At 42.9% G+C, this 19,669-nt stretch overlaps 3 protein-coding genes across 8 annotated transcripts; 1 reads left to right on the forward strand and 2 right to left on the reverse strand.

Annotated features, from left to right (window-relative positions):
* Positions 1-49: 49 nt before the first annotated feature.
* Positions 50-3,917, reverse strand: LOC105700707 (dnaJ homolog subfamily C member 2). The gene is made up of 5 exons (XM_012426833.2): positions 3,601-3,917; positions 2,992-3,258; positions 2,271-2,655; positions 1,071-2,166; positions 50-960 (listed from the first exon to the last, which is right to left on the reverse strand). Exons 1-5 carry the CDS (start codon positions 3,650-3,652, stop codon positions 910-912), a joined length of 1,851 nt encoding a protein of 616 aa, XP_012282256.1. The 5' UTR covers positions 3,653-3,917; the 3' UTR covers positions 50-909.
* A 287-nt stretch (positions 3,918-4,204) lies between these two features.
* On the forward strand, positions 4,205-9,513 carry LOC105700703 (FERM domain-containing protein 4A). Of its 5 annotated transcripts, XM_012426828.1 has the most exons (5): positions 4,205-4,461; positions 5,013-5,188; positions 5,312-5,592; positions 5,671-5,968; positions 6,136-9,513. In XM_012426828.1, exons 2-5 carry the CDS (start codon positions 5,185-5,187, stop codon positions 8,028-8,030), a joined length of 2,478 nt encoding a protein of 825 aa, XP_012282251.1. In that variant the 5' UTR covers positions 4,205-4,461; positions 5,013-5,184; the 3' UTR covers positions 8,031-9,513. The 5 variants fall into 5 exon arrangements, with proteins under 5 accessions (XP_012282251.1, XP_023288572.1, XP_023288573.1 ...); XM_023432804.1 differs by having other exon boundaries at positions 5,013-5,592; XM_023432805.1 differs by having other exon boundaries at positions 5,013-5,592; positions 6,142-9,513.
* A 5,312-nt stretch (positions 9,514-14,825) lies between these two features.
* LOC105700692 (probable E3 ubiquitin-protein ligase makorin-1) lies at positions 14,826-19,494 on the reverse strand. 2 transcript variants are annotated; one of them, XM_012426798.2, is made up of 6 exons: positions 19,082-19,494; positions 17,772-18,032; positions 17,362-17,683; positions 16,964-17,286; positions 16,700-16,856; positions 14,826-16,422 (listed from the first exon to the last, which is right to left on the reverse strand). In XM_012426798.2, exons 1-6 carry the CDS (start codon positions 19,114-19,116, stop codon positions 16,285-16,287), a joined length of 1,236 nt encoding a protein of 411 aa, XP_012282221.1. In that variant the 5' UTR covers positions 19,117-19,494; the 3' UTR covers positions 14,826-16,284. The 2 variants fall into 2 exon arrangements, with proteins under 2 accessions (XP_012282221.1, XP_012282222.1); XM_012426799.2 differs by lacking the exon at positions 14,826-16,422 and adding an exon at positions 16,547-16,642.
* Positions 19,495-19,669: the final 175 nt, after the last annotated feature.

Consider the following 19,669-nt stretch of genomic DNA (forward strand, 5'->3'; position numbering starts at 1 on the left):
GATGAAATTAACCGTGGTTAACGAACACGATAGTACCCAAGAATTAGAAGCATCACCGTCACAATTTATTTACTTGCATTGTACTATAATTCTTGTATAATACATTACTTACATGGCTTGCGAGTCAACCATCGGAGCACGGTCAGGAAATTATATCGTAAGGCTTCTTCCAATTCTTTGCGTTCTTCGGGAAACTGCACGAGCATTGCCAAAAGTGTGATGTATAAAGATGGACAATGAGGACGTTCTTTTAATACTTTGGCCGTGCTGGAGTGCACGAAAGTGCACAGGCATATACACTAATGGACTTTCATCGTCCCATCTAAAGTTCGTTCAAGGAAAATCCTTAAATACACCTGCAGGAACGTACACAGCTTCGAACAAGCATATCGCTTCTTATTTTATGTTTTAAGGTTATCGCATCACGCACTCGATACATGCAGGTGGATCCACTTTCAATCGCTACCACCAGTGGAAGCTTTTCAACGCCCCAATAAATTATCGGTGCACAATGCTTGAGCGATTACGCTAAATTCGAGTACTTTAATTATTTGCGAGATATCGATCTCTCCACAGCAATTTGCAACGTAACCTTTCCGGTCGCTTCTTCTTTAGTACTAGTCCTGACATCATAGTACTTATTGAAATTCCCTTCCACGGCAACTTTAGATGGGTATCCGGAATTAGTTTCTTTTCCTACGTGTACAAACATTTGCACACGCTTGATTATTGAGAAACATGTCAAACGCGTACATGTATCAGCTGTTCAGTTCGTACTCGGATAAAACTCAACAAACGATATCAAGATCAAGAATTCCAACCTAGGCCAAAATTCGTACACTTTGCCCACGTTTAGTATCGCGACTCAATAAGTTACCAGAAAAATTGAAACTTAAACCTGAGTCGGTATTATTTCATCACTTGAGCTGCTTTCTTCGCCTTGACGAGTTCGACCAATTCCTGCGAAGAAACGTGCGTCTTTGAAATTGCAGGGAAAACGAGCCTTTCCCATGTCATGGAAACAGCTCCAGAATTTGGCAAAGTATGTAAACGAAAAGACGATCCCTTACCTTATACCTTCTCATGCATTCCTTTTTTGTTCTGGTCGGAATGCAACTGGCTATTTGGTCCCACCGATCTGGAAGAGTGGTGGGATAAGTCTTAAGTGCTTGTTCAAGGAGTTTTTGTTCCGCCGGCGTCCACGGCTCTTTCTTAACCTCCTTCGCATCACTGGCAGTACCGTTCGACAATGGATGATCAAGGCGTTCGGTGAAAGCGGGCATTCTTTCTTCGACAGGTTCCTTTGACTTTTTCTCGGCAATAAAGTTATCAAAGGCCTTCTTATTAGCTTGCTCCTTCATGCTAGATTTACTGAAGTCGGTTGACTGCAGATCTTTAGCTTTAGCCAAAACCTCCTTCGCTTCGCGAACTACACCGCTGGAAGAGTTGCCATGTTGATTGATAAAATTAGCCACCACTTCCCAACGTTGATTAGTTCCAGCAGGGAATAGATTAACGGCCTTAATTAACAATTGCAAATCACTCTCCGTCCACGGAGCAGAAGCCTTAACCTGTTTGTCCGATGTGTTGCGAGATTCGTTGTTCGTTGTAGCAACTTTGCGCTCCTCGGCCATCTTTCTTTCGGTCTCTGCTATAATATCTAGGAATGCTTGCCTACCTTCCGACTGCAATCTACGCATAGTATCCTCTAGCTGAGTCGACTTGAATAACTCGCAGATCTTTTCCACGCTCTCCATGTGTCTAATGTTTTCCGATGGACTTTCGGCGTAGTAATTATTAGTCTTGCACAATTCCCTGAGTGCCTTTCTCTCCTTACGTAAGGCTTTCTTTTGTGCTTCTCTCTCCTGTTTAAGGGCATCCATTCTTGCTTTCTCCTCCAGATCGCGCTTCTCCTTGTCTAGCCGTTCCTTTTCGGCCACTTCTCGAGCTAGACGCTCTTCCTCTTGTTGTCGAGCCTTGGCAGCTTCTTGCTTGGCTCGTTTAACAGCAGTCTTCTTGTCTTTATCATCTTGCTGAAACTTTTTTATTCGAGGATCCAGATTATACGCCATGTCGACTAGTGTCCGGATTCGAGTCATTTCCTCCTTCTTTCGTTTAGCTCGTGCAGCTTTATTCTTCTTCTCGATCCACTTACGCGTGTCACGGCTGAAAACATTTATTTGTGCTTGTTTTATCATTAAATCATCATTAAATTTAAATTCTATATGCAGCTTAAGTTAATCCAGTTCCAAGTATGTACGTCTACTCACTCTTGCCCGCTTTCCTTGTCCTCTTCGTCGATATACGAATACTCTCGCCATGAGTCAAAATCATACCAGAATGAATAAAATTTTTCAACTTTATCTCTAGGAGTGCCAGGTCCACCTAGTTGGGGTACTGGTGTTTTTTCCGACCATCGTGAATTCTCTTCGAACGCTCGGCCCATTACTTCATAGAAGTTACTCTTAGCATCTTTCTCATCGGGAAGATCATCATTGAAATAGGGATCGACGCTATCGTAGCTTCGTCTTTTTACAGGATTTCCAAGGGTTTCCCATGCCCTTGTAATGCACGTGAAATAGTCATCATCTTGCCTCACTTCTTCTCCTAGTGCCTTACGCTTATCCGGGTGGTGTTTTAGAATCTTCTGCTTGTCTTATATCGTCATGCAATTTAAAGTATAAAATTATACACTTTTAGAAATGATTCTCAGAAATAGTATACATCTATGGCAGAATTCCTATGAACTAAACGTAGTTCTTTTTCGTTAATGAGCTTGGATGTTTATTACTTGAATAAAAACTTTTAAAGTTAAGATATTACTATGACACTGTATTAATATGACCAATCAAACTCAGTCATTTAATGTAATTCAACAAATAATAACCGTGCAACACTATGGTTTATGTCAAAAGAACTGTTCTAATTTATGGATTTTATGATAAAATCGTAGCAATATGAATTCAACTCATTAAATAAAAAGCTACATACAAGCTCTCTTGATATCATCCTTGGTAGCCTTGTTCCTTAACTTCTTCAAACCCAAAACTGCGTAATGATCCTGATGTTTCCATTCCCTGGGATCTAAGGATCTTAAGTATTCTAAATCATCTTGAACCTGATCGTCGAGCTCGTCGTCATTGGATTCCACACTATGGCAGTGCAATTGGCTACGGTAGAACAGTGGTCTATGATAGCAATGTGCGACTACATTCAAAGCCGTAGGGCGTATCGTATCCACGATATCTTCGGACGATGCTGTAAAATAATCGATAAATAGTACAAGAATAAACAACGTACATATACTCTAATACATTTCATTAACGAAGTATTTCATGCTATTTTTCATGTACTTTAATAAAATACAAGTGACATAAACTGTAACACGACATGCTACCTCAAAATATATGATATCCTATAAATATAAGCGACAGGATATACTAAAACGAGACGAACGACACAATCGGAATGCAGCTCTACCGAAAAACTTAATTTTAACAGCTTCAGTCAAATTTCTGCTCGACGCTTCTTCAAAGAGAACCGAACTTAACCTCTCATTACCGGAATAAAACTGACAACTAGAATTTATAAAGAACTTACAGGACAACGATTCGGAAATTGCATTGGTTTTAGCAGTGCCCTCTTCTGACATGTTTTCCTTTCAATAAACGGATTGCACCACGAGAAGATAAACTAATAAACTTACAAGTATGAAACATTAATCACGAGCAACCACGGGCATGGCGCTATGAAACCCCGTGAAACGCTACGGCATTGTATGTATGGCCGATCTAGACGTCTTTAGAATGTCCACTACTTGATTGTGGAATAAAGTATTCCAAATAATTCCCTCCAGCTAGCGCTGTTCTACCAAAAACCGAATTCCCTATGAACGTAGAATGATTACATTTCCATTATACTCAAAATCCGGGATTTATCGAGTCCAAACCCACTAAATCCGAATTTAAGTGTGGACAGAGATGAGCAGACCTGCTCTAAAGCCGCGGTGTAAACTAAGCCGTAGTTGGCATATATCATATAAACGGCTTAGTCTTTTTAATTTACGATTCATTCAGAGAGTGCGACAGAGACAGAGTGGTCTCCTGACGAATGGAGTGGGAGAACCACACCAGGTAACCTGTTGCTCGTAACTAAAATTGTAATCCTTAATTTTCTTCGCATTGTTTTCCTGCGTTCGGGCTCTGAACGCATCTTCTCATCACGTATCGATATTCAACTCAGCTTCCGCGAAATTATCGAAGGCTATCGACCGAGATCGGTATATGCACTTGGGATCGGGTTCATGGCATATTTCCTCCATGATCACATTTCGCTTCCAGGGAAAGAGATAAGAGGCGTTTACGGGTTCATTACCGCAGGTATCGAAGACGCCTTCCAATTATTCGATAAAACTACCGAAAAATTTAAGCAATACAGCGGTGCTACACACATATCACGTATGTACGTACACGCGTACCTGCATACTTTGCAAATCACGTAAAACGGTTATTTCGAAGCGTCTATGAACTCTGATGACAGATGACGCGTGCGTGGGCGTCGATTCGGAGTTACAATTTCGCCGACTTTTTCCGCCAAGAAAAAATATGTACTTCCTTAAATTTACTTCAAGTCACTGAAGTCAATTAATCTAGTGTTAAAGTATATTCCATAAGACGATGCAAATTACATTGACAACGAATGTGAGTTCTGAAAAGATATAACGAGTCCTTGACCTCATAGAGGATCGTATTGCCTAATTTTCCTTGAAATTAGTTTTGTATGTCGCTAAACATTGGGTGTTACTTTTATAGTGTTATTTAAACCTTGTTAGTTCCAGTTATAACTTGTAAAATTGTAGACACATTCTAAATTTAGAAAAGAGGTCATGCGCTTTAAGCATCCCCGAGCTTGCAAAATCTGGAAAACGTAGAGTTTAGTAGAAATGAACCGCGTTAAAAAGCTAAAATTTACTCGTTTGAAAATTTTAATACAATCTAATTTTTAATTTACAGGTTTTCATATTAACTGAGCTTACTCCTAGAGTGGAACGATTGGGGATGTTTTCTATAAGATTCAACCCAGTACCTTGAATATGTAGTATTAAAGAATAAATCGGCATATTGTCGATTCGATCGTTAATTTTAATTTGTGGCATAGATCCAACACTTGGTCCAAGTTGGGAACATGGGTGAGTCCAGTGACGATATTATATAACAGTTCTTGTGGTTGTAGGACAAAATCCATACTAATTTCATTTGAAAATCCTATAAACTGCATTACATGGATTTCTTTCCTAAAAATTGGTATATAGTGATGGCAGGAACGGAGCATGTATCCGGTCAAGTCGTGGAAGAAAATTCATCTTCCCGACTAGAATGGCTGCAGCAACGTCGGGAAATGCTTCAGGAGAAACTACTCCAAAAGAATAATGAACTGAAAAATCTTTGCATCGAAGAGGCGGAAATAACAGGAATTTTGCCACCAGAGATACCTCTGGAACCTGGAGAAAGTCCACCTACTTTCAGAAGAAAAGTAGGCACATCCTTTTCGTATCCTCAAAATCTAATCAACAAGCTTAAGAGTAGCGAAGTCGTAAGTTTCCTGTTTAAATTGCATAACCTTCTTGCATAGAAAAACTCATCGTCATAACATTATCATTCCTTTTTAAAGGAGGAATCAACATTGGAGTTGGAACGCCAAGTACAAGTTGGTATAGCCGAAGCAGCCTTAGGCATTATCAATGACTCCGCAGAAAGTAAAGCGGTGCGGCGTAAGCACAGATTGGTATATCAGCAGAGTCAGCGAAGACTTCAGGAGCTGGATGCGCGGCTGAATTTCATTAGACAGAGTCACGGTAAAGCGCATCGACAGTCTCAGTTGTCGAATGTATCGTACTGCCCTCAGCCACATCTGCAGACTACCATGAAACACAGAACGAAGAAACCTCGACCACCGTTAGACAGATCAGGTAATGCTCATTAAGCATTATCTATCCGACGTAATATAAACCATTATCTATCCGAAATAATATTTCCAACAGTATGTATTAGAACGAAGAATAGTTACTTCATAAATCCCACTTTTTACGCTACCCAAACATATCGCGGAAGCAAAAATACATAATCCTTGTTTAAGTTTTAGGAAGCGAAGAAAATGCAAGGACAACCGGTAGGGGAATCCTCGTGGAAGGTGGCGTAAGCTTGAGTCCTCTCTCGGGTGAACAAAACTACAACACGTATCCAGGATACATGATGCACGACCCTGACCAAAGCCACGCTTGTCCAGTATTAAGTCCCGTTAATCAAAACCACAGTGCTTACCCAGTGTCAAGTCCGATGGACCACCGCCAGAGTCAGAAACTTCTGGGGCATGACTTAAATGACAACCATAACGTCTACATTCTCCCAGAGAATTGTCGCTCCCGTACTTACTCCCACGGCAGTGGGAGCAATCGGCCTCCTCACCCAGATAATCATTACCTAGACACCGACAGGAACTACCGGGCCGCATTAAATGCATGTACCGAGCAAGAACGAGTATCCTCTCATTACCGACACTCTCATCGCCAGCAATTGCTGGAACCACCTCGCAACAGTCACCAGCAATGCCAAGAGTACAAACATATGGACCCGGAGGTACAGCGTCGACCGGTACACCATCAACAGCATCCGCACTACGAAGCAGAATACCGGGACCCTCGTTATACGCATCCACCAGGATACCAAGTGCCCATGAACGCGCGATCCTCGCATCGACAGCCATCGTTGCAGCGAGATCGGGAAGCTGCAGCCATCAGATCCTGCAGAAATGCCGTCAATACAACGGACGAGTCTCTACTACCGCCAGGGTACTGGATGCGCTGCGGGGAAGAGATCGTCTGGTGTCCGGAAGATCCGGCAGTTATCGACAGGTTCGGCAGTCTGGACCGGAGGAAGCAAAGTGGGAGCGGATCGCTGCTGCAGCAGCAGCGTCAGAAACCAAGACAACACCATAGCACCGTCAGCACCGGGTTCGTGGATGCCCAGACTCACCATAACGTGAACGCGAAGAGCCCTCCGGCTCATCCTCGCCAGCATCCATTCGTTAGCCCGAATCAAATGGGCCAAGGAGAGCAAGTAGCGACACCGGGAAAGACCTTGCTGCGTACTCAGTCTCTAGGGAACGTCGAGACCTGGAACATGCATTCAGGATACGCATACGAATCGATCGGTGGCAAGGATACGATCGACAATGCGAATCGCAAGGGAAAAGAGCGACAAGGCGAGAAGGAGAGGGGTTGGTTCGAGACGTCCCTTGATTCTTCGAGCATCGGGTCCAATACCATGTCCTCGTCTCCGTCGATGTCGGCACACGATGCCGGGTCTCTCGTCAGTCCGGAGTCATATTCCTCCAGGTCGAACCTGAGCTCCGGTCCCTGCTCCATGCCGCGACATCCGCACAGGATGGGCAGCGCATCTCCGGACTTCCCTCTCGGTGGAGTCCCCAATGTCAGGGAACCGGATCGAGGACAGTCCGTCAATAGACAGTCCAGCAGAGGTAGAAGTCATCCCAGAGCTCCTCGAGTCCTGGAGATCCCGGCAGAGTCGAAACCCGTCGATATCGGGGACTCGCCTCACGACATCTCGAAGAACTGCACGATCGTCCAGCCCGGAAAATACCAACCCTACCGCGAAGTGACCAAGCCCTTCGAAATGTCGGACTTCTACAAGTATTCAACCAAGTATCGCAAAAAGAATTCGGAGAACGCACAGGGACAGAACTCGGCTACGCCGCATGGAAAGCCCGCGACGACCTCGACCTCCTCGTCGCCGCAGACTCCGCCTCCGTTGACGGTTTCTGCGACGATCAAGGCTACGCAGGGGGATGCTAGAGTCGAAACGATGGTGGAGATCAGTCGCGAGATTCTCGGCTTGGGGCTGATGGACGGTTCCGAAGAAAATAGAACCAATGTCCTCGCTAGCCCCGTACAAAAGAGAATCTATCAGCCGGTTCAACGTATGACTTGTCAACCGTACGGAGCCCTGAGGTAATTCGCGAACGAATTGTATCTATAAACGAGTCCCTGCATAGCGAGACGTAAGTAACAAGTAGAACCCGAGTGCTGGTTAGCTTCTGGTTGTAGAAAAAAATTTGGATCAAGGAACCAGGGTGTGCGTACCAATTGACTGGTGCTAAGTACTATAATATAAATGGGCAACGAAATGCAAATGGCTGTATGGTGTCCGAATACAACACTTTATGGATGGTATTCGTGATAAGATAACGAAGATATTCATGGCGAAGTACACAAGGTGACTGCCACAGCAGGTTGCAACTAATCACTGAAACCAGTGCTGACTAATCTTGCTTGGAAGAGATTCCACTGGCTAGTTAAGGGAATTGTTAGCTTTGAAGAACGTAACCGAAAGCAGAGAAGTGCTTTCGAAGGTTCTTGCATAATGGATTATGAATAATTCTCGCTCGTCCGTCTCAGAAATTTTGTAAGATCTGGACAGACCGGCTCGCGAGCTACCACGAGTTGTCCTTTGAACTCGAACAACCGAGTGGCCTAGATAATTTATTATCGGCAATACCAGTGGGGAAGATAACACGCCAGGAGACCTCGGTCAAACGATACAGAAGTTTTACGACGCTCGAGTTATTTAAAGCTCGCTGGGAACAAGATCGATCGTCAAATAAGAACACGTGGACTTCCCCGTGGACTCGCTTAATGCGTCAAAATATAATAGGACCGGCTTCGTCATTTTCTAGCAATAGTACCCGCAAAGGGTCGACCCTAAGATATTCCAGAAACCGTTTTGCCTTTAGTTTAATCGAGCTTTCCTAAACCAAGGCTGAAAACTTTGGGTACTAGTTAAGATCGTAATTTATATCGGTATATTTTTCACCGGGCATAAAGAAATTGACTAAGACCGTTTACACACGTACGGTGTGGGGGCAAACAGCCTAACGGTGAATCGTGGAATACATAAGTCGAAGCGGATCGATCCCCGAGAGATGAATTTTTTCTTCGTCAAAATTATACGAAAGATCCGAGGCTCCAAGAATTTTGATCAAATGGATTTCGAATCGCGTTAACTCAAGATCGCCGCCCTACGTCCTCGCGTGATCTCCGTCGATGAACAACGATATTAGTTTTAGGTCTTTCTTGCTTCCGCCTAATTCGATACCCGAAGACTGTCCAAGTGCCAGAAGAGATTTCACTGCCGCTCGAGTGCCAGTTTTAAGGAGACTCGCCGATCATATTTTACAAACCTAAGTCTTCTGCATACGCGTGTACGTATGCAACCAAGTAAACCGAATCGCGCAAACTAGTTACCACGCGTAGGGTTTTTGACTACATTTTGTATTCATGTTTAGTACATAAGGCTCGCTTATGTACAAATCCCGTGTCAGGATGAAAGTGTACATCTCGGTGCTGTCGGGAGAATTCGGAGACAGCTTTCCCTCCCGAGTTTATGGCCGAAATAAATTTGGGACCTCGTCGCCAATGCGTACGGGTTAAAGCTGCAATTTTGCCTATACTTTTAACTTTCCACCCCCTCGGTTGCCGGTAGTCGGGAAAATGTAGGAATATATTTAGCATTTGTACATACTTGCCCCATACGGATTACAGCATCTACCGGCACACAAGAACCAGCATCTGGACTCGAAGGGTACGTCTTTAAGACGATACAAAAGGCGCTGAGAAATTAAATTGACGTTAAGAAATTAAAATTCATCTATACCCTTTTTGGTGGTACCATTGTGAATACTCAAATGGTAACATAAATTGATAAGCCACGTTACTGGCATTTGCATTTATGATAAGAATTATTCGAAATGAAGCGTTCCTTATGTCACTTCGATGGAATAATTATAAGGAGATCGAAGTAAAATCGTCGAAATCCCGTGGATTCATGAGTTTTGATATTATAATGGACTAATGGTGCCATCTAGACCTGTCAATAGATTAGGTTGATGCATAAGTAATGGCATTCTTTTTACACGTTACGTTGCGTGTTAAAAACACCACTACTTATGCATCAACCCAATATATATAGGCTGACCTTTTCATATCACCTTAAAGACTCAAAACCTCGACGGCCCGTCAGCTGGAGCCGGATGCGCATCCTCGCTCTTCGCCATGGTACAACTATTGAGAATCGATTTAAATCAACGTTTATTCTTCCAGCTGATTTAAATCAACGTTTATTCTTCCAGCTGATTTAAACCACACATACCCTTCTCAGTGCAGTCCTACATCTTGTCTTTCAATCACTCTAGAGTGTAAATACTTCTGTAGTATAGGAATTGCCGTTTCGAGCACGATACCAAAAGCGCTTCTTCCGCGCGTTCTCTCTAACCACGGGAGGACAAGCACATACGCGATTTACGTGCGCAATTACGGATCACCAGAGATGACACAAGAGGACTTACTCGAGCGATACGAAACAGCCATTTCGCATCCAGCCGAGGTGGCGTTTTTACGTCGGAGCACGATGCGACTCGAGTTACTCGGTAGAGCAAGTACCCTGAGAAAAAAAAATACGTCTAATCGAAGAAATATTTCTTTGAACAGTCCCGATGAAATGTTCGGTTAAATCAAAGAATAATTATTTGTCTCAAATAAATTGTCATAATTCCGAAGGAATATTGCATCCAATTTATTCGAATTTATTTCAGTCAAGTAATTATTCTTCGAATTAATCAAATATATTCTTTGGTACTATTCGAAGAAATATTTCTTTGGTTCGATGACATTTTTTTTTATCAGTGACATACATACACATTACGAAAAAAAGATAAGTTGACTGAAAGAAATATATATCGTTGTCTGAATCATATATAATTGCAAGACACCATTGTTTCGTTGAGAAGAAAAATTATATCGAGGATTTATATGAATTTTCTTCACTCTCCCTGATATTTCTTTGGACGTACTTGATCGCATTGTTGTAGCAATGCATATTTCTTCGAGTCAACCAACTGTTTTTCCTCAGTGCACGGTACTTAGAAACGAGTATATACGCAAGAAAAAAACCCTCGTACAAACAAGATGAGTCAACGGTTCTAAATCGAACGATCTCTCAGTTTCTACCGCAATCTCTTTCGTTACCTTGATTTTTTTTCCCACGGATAATGAAAACGTACAACCGCGAGTAATCTCTATTCCGCAATTACTGGAGCTACGTAACGCGACACCTCGGCATTGCGCAACAATCTACTTTTTTTTTTTAACTCTTTCGTACGACTCGATGATCCCATTCTCATCTTTTCACTGATGTCTCGTACGTGTTGCCTCGTATACGGATATACATACATACATACATACATACATACATGTTATATGCATGTCACCTACGTACCTGTACGGACTTATTAACAGCTACTTTATTATTTGTCTAGTCTTCCAATAACAAAAATATATTATCGTAAGAAATGAAATCGAATCCAATCATGTGGAACTTCGCTAACGTACAAATTAACGAATAATGGGCTATCAACGTACATAGATACGAATGCGGCGAACAACGCGATAACACTCGTTCGTTCAACCCTTTCCCAGTTTCGAGGCATGAATACAACATTTATGGGCAGTGGTTGGGATTTCGAATCTGTCGTCTTTCGCACTCGCCCATTACTTTGACTACTTTCCTTAGAAAGAGGATCAGTGACGCGACGAATCGAATACTTTGTAGACTCGAATTACGCGAATTCGAAAACGCTGCCAATTCGAGTTTGAACTAGATTCGACAACTCGACTTTGGATTGGATTCGACAACTCGAAGGAGAAACACGTCGAATTTGTGCAGAGTTGATGAGTAAAACGACTCGAATAACGACTATGATAAACGAAAACGCGCGTTGATCTCGTACGAGCAAGTAAAGTGTTAAAAATTGTTCGTCTCGAGCATTTTCAAATACTACTAAAATTTCAAAATATTTTCCACGGTGTATTAAAATGGCAGATCCAAGCCCGCTATTTTGGAGCGTTTTGAAACTTCTATCTTAGATTCTCCGTAGAACGTCAAATAAAACAGCTCCATGAACGAATATCCCCGATATCTTTTAATTCTTGTTTAAATTCACTTTGATTAAAGGGCTAGCCTATTGTAACGGACCAAAAAATAAATATCCTTTTGTCGAAGATTTCCTTTAAAATAAAAATACGATTACTTCGTCGTTTCATACTTACACCGTTTTGAGAAACGTCATTTCAAGAAAATCGTATTTTTCAAATCGATAACACAATTATTCCATTTTATTCCGATCTTTTGTCTTACTGTTACTTCGCTCTGCTTCATAAATCAGACCTTCCATTTCGGCTGCAGTATTTTCTACATTTTCCTCTATTTTACAGTAGGCTAACCCCCTAAACACACAACTTATTGACCCCATCATCGAGTCGAAGCAAACGACTCGTCGTTTCCTTAAAAGAGATTCTTAAAAACAGGGTGTTCTCAACACGCTCCTGTATTTAAAATCTAACACATATATTTTGAAACGCGAGTACACGTTTTCTTGACGTGCGAATTCTACACATGAAACCACGAAGTAGTATAAGAAGACATAACGCTAATGGTCGGCTCCACAGAAAATAACTCGTTAATAGGAACCCTGGATTTCAGATTTTCGCTGCGAGCGCTACTTACGAAAAATGAGGAAACTCCAATTCTACACGATCAAAACACTTCCTACCGATGTAATTTACCTAAACCGTTTTTAATTTTACAAGGTACGCAAAGCGAAACGATAATTCGCGTATAACATACAGAACGTGATTTTTTTAACGCGTTAAAGCCCAACGGACGATAATGTTTAATTGCAAAATTTGATTAAGGCGGTCTCGGCAGTAGATCGGAAAAAATCTGAAGATCTTGCACCCCTAAAATGGGAACGATCTCAATACATTGCGTTGTATCTGCTTATACTACTTCGTGCATGAAACGTACGAGTGCACCCATGGCCAAGAAAGGGTTGAGGACGACGGTGACACGGCGGTGAACGGTCGATTCGTCCTATCCGACACGCGGTGCCGATCCGACAAAAATTGCAATATACGTTTCAACCAGGCTAAACATCGCAGATAGTGACTAGGTCAGTGTTTCGTGCCTCTGTATATATATTTGGCGCGAAACTCTACCGAGTTCCTTATTGACACCATTTACTCTACACGCGGGTCGGACAGTTCGAACGGAGCCACCGAAATACCCGTTACGATATTTTGTCGGATCGGTACGTGTCGGACAGCGGAAATCCACCTTTTCTCCGTGTTTCAAGACATTCCGCGCTTAATAACGGATAATATGGATTTGTGCTGCGCGCACGTCCTGCATGTGTCGTAATCTGTGCTAGAGTCATATCGTTACTTAGGGAGGAATTATTATTGTAATCTCTAACAGCGTTATAGACTTTCCATCATTAGTAATAAGTCGCGTAAGTTGAGACGGCCGAGAGTAAAGCTGACGGTAGGATTCCCATGTTACGTACACCTTGTACCAGGACATCGACGGGGACCGGGTGAAATTCAGGAATCGAAGTCCAGGGTGGAATCGCGGCGTCAGGTTCGACCATCGCGAGGAACGACCGGAACGAAGGAAACCATTGCGGACGGACGTAACGGCGAGTCGATCGACTTTCCGGACAGATCTCGATATACGATTACTTTTCGCTATCCACGTAGACTCGGCGGTTCGACTCGGATGGACCAACTGTGACAATCGAAAGCAACAATGAAAAGTGAGCGCATGAGTCTACTCCACGATTCCGCAAGTTCGAGCGGACCTTCGACAGCCGAGCACGACGCGCTTCGACAAACCGTTCTAGATATTCCTTCTACTCCAGTTCTTAACTATCGCATCAATTAACACACGGAACGCCCTACACGATTACACAATGGCAGTAGCGACTAACGAAACAGCAGAGGAGCCCTTTAAGATTCGCTTCCACCGCCTAGATCGGACCTTCGGTTCGAGCGTTACTCGTTCTCCTCGTCGCGTTCTACCTCCATTACTTCTCTCCTCCCTTCTCGTTCTCACTACAAGTCTATTTCATTAAAGGATACTCGGTATTCCCTGCCACCGATTCCACGTTTTTCGAGGGTGGGCTTATTCCAATAAACAACGAAAGACGTCGAAAGAGTCCCGCGTGCTCAGTCCGCTCTAGTCGCTCGTTCGCTTTTTAAGGTGATGCGAAAGTGTCGTCAAAGAATTGTCGTTCATGAAACATTTCTCCAAGTTGAATGCACCGAGGCATTTGAAACTTCACCATATGTTTATGAAGCCCCTAAGGAAGAACGCGGTGCTCATAAAGTTTCATTTTTCTTACAAAATTTGTATTCATCCCAGACTAGAACCAATACATATTCATTTTTGTTTTTTAATGAAATGTCATAAGTACTTCGTTCTTCCTTAGAGCCTCCATAATAACACGGTGAAGTTTCAAATGATTCGATGCGCCCGATTTATCGAAATGTTTTATAAATATTTTGACGTTAAATCTACAGAATGACCCTTTCATAACACCTTAATTACCTGGTTAACGAAAACTCGAAACGCGCCGGAGACCCGCCTATGACACTATTTGCTATTCGCGACGAGAAACGGGACAGGTGGAATCGCAGAGGAGCAGTAGCCGGGGAAGGTTGACGTAAAAGGTAATAAGTTTAACTGCGAACTAAGGAGGTAGATGCTCGTGCACCGAATCTGTATGTGTATGTATGTACGTATTCGAGTTAATCGTAAACATTTATCGTAGCCGTATACCTTCGCGTAGGACTACATCTCCGTCTACGTCCACCCTTATAATTAAGGCAAAAAAGGTACGAGTATGCAACGAGTGCAAACGTTTACAGCGCATCTATTTTACGGCTATTCAAAGGTGCCCCCTAAATGCGCTAATGCGAATACACTTTCGGGTGTTGGCAACGAATTTTTTGACATCCCTAGAAAAATTCAAACTATGAGGCAATGCGTGGTTGGCTCTTATAGTCTAGTCCTCAGGGACCATATAGTCCAGTCTTCGGCTTCTCCGATCGGACCCTGCTGTCCCCTTGTCCGACAGAAGCCGAACGAAACGTCGATTTTCACGGCCACAAAGAGAACCGTGCTCTTCCGAGGAAGCAGGAAAAGGAGAGTCGAAGGAGAAAGGCGGAAATCTACCGGAAAGGTGCATCTAGAGTTCAAAAATTCTCAGTAACATAAAATTGGAGAAGGTAACTGTGAGACATGCTACAAGTCACCGAGAATATCGAGAATTTATGAGAACGTTAATTTTTTTTTTCGTTATTCATACTTTAAATTTCTTCATTTAAATAATTTTGTTTTTTTCCCTGCACCTCGGAGTTCAAGTTCAAGAGTAATGAATATTATATAAAAAATACTAATTATAGAGTTTTATTTACTACCGGTTAAAAATATTCGTGTAAAACCTCATGTAGAATTCCATGTGGTTCGTATCAAGAGTAAAGTCGATATTTAATTCTTTAGCGAATGAGAAGTTTCGATTGGCCGTAGAAAGCGAACGGAAGTTCCTCCACTTCGGTGTCTCATGGCAACCAATCGGAACCTCTCGTTCATTCCGTTGCGAATATTTAAATTCTCATAATTTCTCGAAAAAAAAAAGCTTTGGAAAAATTACCGATAAGTTACCAGGAATTTCTCATTGTTCCTAATTAACTTACCGCGCTTAGAACTCTAGGTGCATCCCAAGCCGGGCCTTGGTACCGTTCAGGGATCCGAGTGTTCGTCGACACCGGAGATACTCCCGAGATGATGCTCGTTTCCAATCGACTCGTTTTTTTCTTTTTTCACTTTTCGAAGGTAAACGAGCCTTTCGGTCGTTCCCGAAAAGTGCAATTCCCGCTCCGGCGCTTCCTTTGTCGAATGCCGAGGCGACTCAACGTCCTTTCGGGACGGTAAAATCGACGGAAGCGCCGAGTCGTCGAGACAATAAGTCTAGGATTTCGGAGATCAAGATAGAGAAAAGAAAGGGAGCAAAAAACAGAGAGAATAGAGAGATAAGAGCAATGAGTGCACCGATAGCCAAATAGTGGAGGTACTAGTCATTGGGGACACATCGACATTTGCTAATAGCTTCACGAGTGTCCTGCGAGGGCGACCATCGACGAATCACGTGATTATACTTGATACCGTCGCCATCGTGAAAGCTCACTGACGTTTCTTTTCACCGCACTATTGCTGTCTTTGCGACCTCGGATCAGCCGGGGCACGTAGGCGTAGAGCTGAGGCGAATGGTCTTTTTCTTTTTAACGAGGTGGCAGCAATGCGTAGAACGATGCAACTAATCGAAGAGAACCTCGTATTCGGACCCATCGGAGTCTTCGGAATCCGATACAAACGTTACGATATCCTCAAACTCGTCGATGTTGTACATCCAACGGTTGTCCCGCTCGTCCAGATACTCCCATAAGAGCAGCTGCTACAAAACGCAAGAGAAACGTACGATATACCTAGGAATTTTATTCGTCGTAAATATTTGTATTCGGTAAAACCCAGATAGACAATTGATGCAAAATTTGCATGAAATTTGCCTCACCAAAAATCATGAAACGAGTCATGCGAGTGTTGCGTGCAAATTGATTGTAAATCGATTTTCCTCATCATATGATCATGAATTTCTATCTGGCTCGGTAACTGTTCTACAAAATTCCAGAAAATGGTAAATGTATTCCTCATGGAATGATTAAGATACTTACATGTAACAATTCAATTTCTGCGTCGGCATTTCGACGTTTCCGAATTGGAGGTCCGACGTCCGCTCTGGTACCATCTGGTAAGGCGTGAAGGTAGAAGCACTTGTTTCCGAAGGGACATTTTCCACAACCCTTGTTGAAATACTTGCAGTCCTTGGTGCTAAAACAAAGAATGATCCAATGAGCCATATCGAAAATCGTCGTTTAATCAAATCCTTTGCAATGATAAACGATAAAAAGTATGCACAATACATTGATTTCATTTACCTTAGTGCACCTTTGTAGTCCAAGATTAACTTTTCTTTCTCTTCTTTTGTATCGACCCAATACATGCTTGGGCACACAAAGTCAGATGTTACACGACATTCAGGACAAGCTCTGATAATTTTGTTGTCGAACTGCTTGGCTTGCCTCCACTTTCTAATGCAGGTCAGGCAAAAGCAATGGTTGCAGTTCGGTAGGATACCAAACCTCTGTTCTCGAGAAGCCTTTTCCATAATTGTTTCGAAGCAGACGCCGCATGATTTTTCGCGGCTCCGTTGTATAGCAAAGGACAATTCCATATCGACCTCATGTTGCTTCACGCATACCTTTAGAAAGTTACGAAATATTAGTAATTACCTCAACAATTGAATTCTGGCAGCACTAAATAGCAATATACTAACATTTGTGTGTTTCTTTCGGTGTTCTTCATTGTGAGGGTGAAGAGCAGCTCGACCACAGAGTTCGCAAATGTCACCATGAAGGTACGTACAATTTGGTTTTTTACAAATACCACTGGCTTCTGCATATGGGCAAAGTGGTTCCGAAGCAAGATTTGAAGACTGACCAGTGGGATTCACAGCTTGAGCATAAGACACCACGGTCGATGTGGTAATTGGCAAGTAAGCCTCCTTTGAAACGGGTGAAGGAGCAGCAGTAAGGGAGGAAGAAGGTACGAATTCTGGAGCATTGACCCACTGCTCTACAGCCGATGCACCATTTTTACTGTAGTCATAAAAATATTGGATAAATGACGTATAGAATCTCTTGGAACAGTTTTCTCCTAATTCATTTAATGTCCTACATCACATACTTTTCCAAAGCAATTTCGTTCGAAGTGCGAGCCTTTGGAGACGCTGTCGTTGAAGACTCTGCAATGGAAGTTTCGCCTGTGGCATGACTGAAATGGCACCGACTTCCATATCTGCAGACACCTTGCTTAAAATATTGACAAGCTCTCACAGATGCCGTAGTCCTGTTCTCAGGCTCATTGGAAGGAGTTTCATTTCTAGAACCTTGAACGTGACGGTAGTGACAATTGGTTCCTTCTCGACAGGCTGCATTTTTGAAGTATCTGCACAAATTTATGCCAAAGAAACATCGTTATATGAGTTCCTTTTCTTTTATAACAAAAGACATTCCATGACTCAACATGGATTTTACATATTTCAAATGCAATTTTAAAATCTAATCCTCAATGACACCAAGTCCTATGCTTATATCTTTCAAACAGTTATCGACAATCTTAATACATTTATTCAAGACCTGTTTTTGTTCATACCCGAATGTGTATTTAATGTAACCCAATGATTACCCGTGATAACGGCGATAATCCTAACCAATGAACTAACAGAGATACCCAATGCTCATAGTTGTTGATAATTCATAATACAAAATGGCCTTATAATTCTAGATGTATAAATATACCGCTATCGACCACTGAACGTCAACCACCGCATGCATTAACATTTTATGAACTTTCAGTGACCAGCACATTTTGCTTGCTCACATATTATACAAGTAGCTCAAACGTATACACCAGTATTCACAAATACAATTAGAATATACGTGTTAAATAATACAGTCCCAACGTAAGATCAGATAGAGACAACCGACGTCCAATTCCATTGGCAATTCATGACATGAAAAACCAGTTACAGATTCCAAGTTAAAAAATAGATATATCGCTATTGTCGGAGTCAACTTCAAGATGCCTCGACATCTCATGAATCCTCTTCTATCGGCAATCTCGATTTCCTCACGTGCCTTGCAAACATACTCGAATAGATAAGTGTTTACATACAAGATCTGACAATATACATAATCGAATTGGCACGGCCGCAACTACGAAAGAGCCGACGGAGATGACGACTCCAATTCCGTTACGAGTCTGCAGTTTGAAAAAAAAAAACGATCAAAGTCCTCGTTGGAAAATGTATACAACTATCAATATTAGTATTTACACTAGACCATGTTGACGTTTCGCGATTCTTTCAAAGCGGCATAACGAGGCCGCAAGTGCCGCGGAATTTTTGCCAACAACGAGCGAGGGTCCGCCCGAAAAAGAGCCGTCAATCGTAAGGCGTCTTCGCCATTTGGGCCGCGAAACCCTGGCATCCTTACCGGCAAGGAACGTTTTTGGTCCAGTTGTCCGCCATTTTCTGAAGCGCCCGTCGTAACAATGATCCGTGGCGCGCCCTCGAAGAGCCGCTCGCGCGACCGATCTCTCGCGAGATGCGAGCGCGAAGGTACCGCGCTGTCAGGATTCCACTTCTTGTCCGTTAATTCCGTTTCGAGCCCGAAACTGCCAGTTCCACTCAAACGACGAGCATTCACGGCCCGCGGTGCACCTCGATATGCCTCGCCCAGTGCCCCTTTTCGCCCTTCAACGCGATTAACAAGGATCAACAGCGACGGACAGTGGGTGCAAGCGAACGATAGGCGTGCGCGCACACCGACACACCAACGTGCAATAACCGTCGATGATTTCAGACGTCCTTAGAAGCGTAACGGGATAGGGCACAGGGAGGCACTGCCGGAAACTGTCCCCACTTCGGATACAGAGAGGTACCCTTTCTCACCGACAGATGGTGCCGCGACGGCAAAAACGCGATTCGATCTCGACGACTACGTCTCCATCGTCCTAAATCTGGGATTTACGGATCCAGTAAATCGCCTGTCTCCATCGCATTAGAATTACGCGGATTAGAT

The sequence above is a fragment of the Orussus abietinus genome, unplaced genomic scaffold (assembly GCF_000612105.2).
Source record: "Orussus abietinus isolate OABI.00-Male unplaced genomic scaffold, Oabi_2.0 scaffold49, whole genome shotgun sequence".
Taxonomy (NCBI): domain Eukaryota; kingdom Metazoa; phylum Arthropoda; class Insecta; order Hymenoptera; family Orussidae; genus Orussus; species Orussus abietinus.